The 3,057-nt window shown below is 64.8% G+C and overlaps 1 protein-coding gene across 1 annotated transcript in view; it reads left to right on the top strand.

The window, feature by feature from the left end:
- The window catches only part of IQSEC1 (IQ motif and Sec7 domain ArfGEF 1), a gene marked incomplete in the record, with an annotated part of 128,032 nt that overhangs the window by 109,951 nt on the left and 15,024 nt on the right, over window positions 1–3,057 (top strand). The window contains 3 exon segments of the mRNA XM_027768782.1: window positions 158–187; window positions 1,030–1,155; window positions 2,343–2,442. Coding sequence (XP_027624583.1) covers window positions 158–187; window positions 1,030–1,155; window positions 2,343–2,442 — 256 coding nt within the window.

Genomic DNA, 3,057 nt, shown 5'->3' with positions numbered 1-3,057 from the left:
AGACATCAGAGAGCAGCCACAGCCGGGCCTCACCGCCCATGGCCTCCACCCCGCCACGCCTCTGTGGCGCCCGCCCGTGGGAGGGGCCCATGCCGCCTCCTGAGCGGACGGCTGGGGCCACTTCTGGACCCTAACATCCTGTCTCCTGTCTCCGCAGATCGGATCCCTGCACCCCGGGCTGGGCTGTGTGAGTATTTCCTGCCTCCACCTCTGGGCCGCCGGCCCCGCTCCCCGCCCTCCCTGCCTGGAGGCAGGCATACACAGCCATGAGCCCGTCTGCCATCCTGTGGCATGCTCTCGTGCCCGGTCCTTACCTGTCCCCAGGGAGTGGGCCGCAGTTGTGAGGGTGGGCACTGCAGCCCCCACTCTGCCCACGTGCCCACGTCTGGGCCCATGAGGACCCGCTGTGGCCTTTCCTTCCCAGCCGGCTCCTGCGAGCCTAGGCCTCACTCAGGCTTCGACCCATGGCCCTGAGATGGTCGCCTTGCATCAGCCAGCCGTGGCGAAGCTAGGTCTCACTTGAACTTTCTGGTGGCGTGTTGAGGACAGGTCCCATGGGGTACCTGTGGCCAGTGCAGGAGTTTGAACGGGGTCACTGACACCTCTCGGAGTGATGAAGGCCAGTGGGGCCTGGGTCAGAGCCCGGCTTTGCGACTTCTGGGTCCGTGGCCGACAGCTTCCTCATGCTGGCTGTCCCAGAAAACTGTTTGCAGGAGTAACGCAGTCACATATGACTCGCACACTGTGGGGACACAGGAAAAGGGACTTCCTCCTGGCCAGGGCTCCCACAGGCTCTGTGTTTCACAGAGCCCCACTCCTCCAGCTAGGAGCAGCCGGGGGGGCTCAGAGCCGGTGTTGCAGGAGCCAGGCAATGCCTTGGCTCATACGAGAGCGGGGAGGAGGGGCCGTAGCCCCAGGGAGAGAGGGAAGATGGCCTCGTGGTCTGAGAACACGTCTGGGATGCAGGCTGGCACCTGGCACGGGCCCAGAAGGCCGGGTGCGGTGGCAGGACCCTGTCCCTGCACACAGGTGCTGTCTCTGCCCCACCGTCGGCTGGTCTGCTACTGCCGGCTCTTCGAGGTTCCGGATCCAAACAAGCCCCAGAAGCTTGGACTGCACCAGCGAGAAATCTTCCTGTTTAACGACCTCCTGGTGGTACGCACGCCCGCTCGTCCCCTCACCCCCCGGGCCAAACCCCAGCCAGTGTCTTGTCGGGCTGGGTCACCACATGGGGATGTGTACACACCTGGGGTGGGCTGGGGCTTACAAGGGACAGAGCCTACAACCAGTGCCATGGATGGGGGCTTCACTGGCTCACGGGACAGTCCCAGGGGTGTGGGCTGCAGCCAGCTGTTTGCAGAGCCTCCAGCCACATCAGCCAGGCAGGCTCCCTCGGCGATGGCTCCCGGACTGTGTGAGCACCTGACTCAACCAGACCAGGCTCTGTCCTGGCAGAGGAACCGGACCTCTGCACTCCAGGCTTACCGACTACTCGGCAGCCAGAATTCTTTTCCTAGCAGAGGGCTCTGAATTAACCCTCTTTGCTGCATAGACCTATCTCTAAGCCGGTCACTGGCCAGGTAGGCACAGTGCTCTCCAGCCGGCTAAGCCTAGGTTGCAAGCTCCACATCTATAGCTAGGAGCAGAGCCCTGTTCCCCAAGATGGATGACCTGAGGGTGCCGGGGGGTCTCCAAAGGGGGCCTGAGCTCCTTCAGGAAAGAGGTGGCACAGGTGCTGGCCAGGTGGGGCAGAGACGCCCAGCACAGAGACGGCAAAAGCACCCTTGGGGCTTCTGCCCCTCCTGCACGCCATGCGCTTCCCGCCCCCGGCTCTGTCCCTAGTCCCGTGTGTGCGATGGCTGATGGGTAGGGGCTTTTACTGAGAGCCCCGACCTGGAGGTAGTGGCGTCAGATCTCTGAGCTGCTGTGCTATCACTCTCTGGTCTCGCTGGCCTGTGTGATCCAGGACATGAGACCCCTGCAAGGTGCCTGGTGTGCCCTGGGCCCCTCCCACTCCTCCCTGCCTCCCGACAGACAGCTGTGCATGCTGTGGCAGGCCTGGCCCATGAGCCCAGGACATGCTACGGGGTCCCCACCAGGCGTGGCCTGCACTCAGCTCTTCCTGAGGCGGCCGCTGCCTCCGACAGCTGTCTCTGCCCTCCAGGGCGTCGGCACCACCTGAGGGCCTGTAGCGCGGTGCTGCTGGCTTCAGGGGATGGGACTGGTCAGCGGGACGGCCTCACGGGGCAGGTGCGGGGTCTGGGAGAACGGCAGTGCCTGTGCTGCGTGGCCTCCGGGCGAGGTGGGCTGCAGCGCAGCGGTCAGCCGGCTCTGCTCCCCAGGTCACCAAGATCTTCCAGAAGAAGAAGAACTCGGTGACGTACAGCTTCCGGCAGTCCTTCTCCCTGTACGGCATGCAGGTCCTGCTCTTCGAGAACCAGCGTGAGTGGGCGTGGCCCGGCACCCCCACCCACCCCACCTGTCACCGTCAGCACAGGATGGGGCCTCAAAGCCGCGACAGACACGCACAGCGACGCTCACAGACAGCAGTGCACCACGCACGGGCAGATCTGCTCCCGAGTTAGGGGAGGGCTTGTGGAATTTGGCGGGAAAGCTCGACAGGCGTCCCTCACAGACAGGCGGCGGTGTGCGCGTGAGCTGGGGGGTACCGCGTAAAGACAGAGACGGTGGCCAGGTGACATGCAGGTTACCGCTGCCAGGATGGTGGGGAGAAGCGGGAGGGGAGAGGGCAGGGGCAAGTGCAGGTGCAGGCAGGGGTGAGTCACTAGATGCTGAGCCTGCCCAGGCCTGGTCCATGAGCCGTCTACCTGCTCACTGAGCCTACAGAGTGGGGTGCAGTTGTGCCACAGCTGGGGTGAGGCCTCGGCGGGCTGCTAGAGCACAGGGCAGGCTCAGTGAGGTGCTCCCGTGTGGCTGCTAGGGGACTGGGGCTTCCAGACTCCTCGGCTGGAGCAGGCTGGAGGAAGCCCCTCGTGCCAGGAGCACCCCCATGACCTTGGTCCTCCTGGCTACACACCCCCTGCCCTCCCCCCCGGC

Source organism: Tupaia chinensis, unplaced genomic scaffold (assembly GCF_000334495.1).
Source record: "Tupaia chinensis unplaced genomic scaffold, TupChi_1.0 Scaffold147500_1, whole genome shotgun sequence".
Taxonomy (NCBI): domain Eukaryota; kingdom Metazoa; phylum Chordata; class Mammalia; order Scandentia; family Tupaiidae; genus Tupaia; species Tupaia belangeri.
The sequence above is the reverse complement of the archived record's forward strand: the minus strand, read 5'-3'. Positions and strand labels throughout refer to the sequence as shown.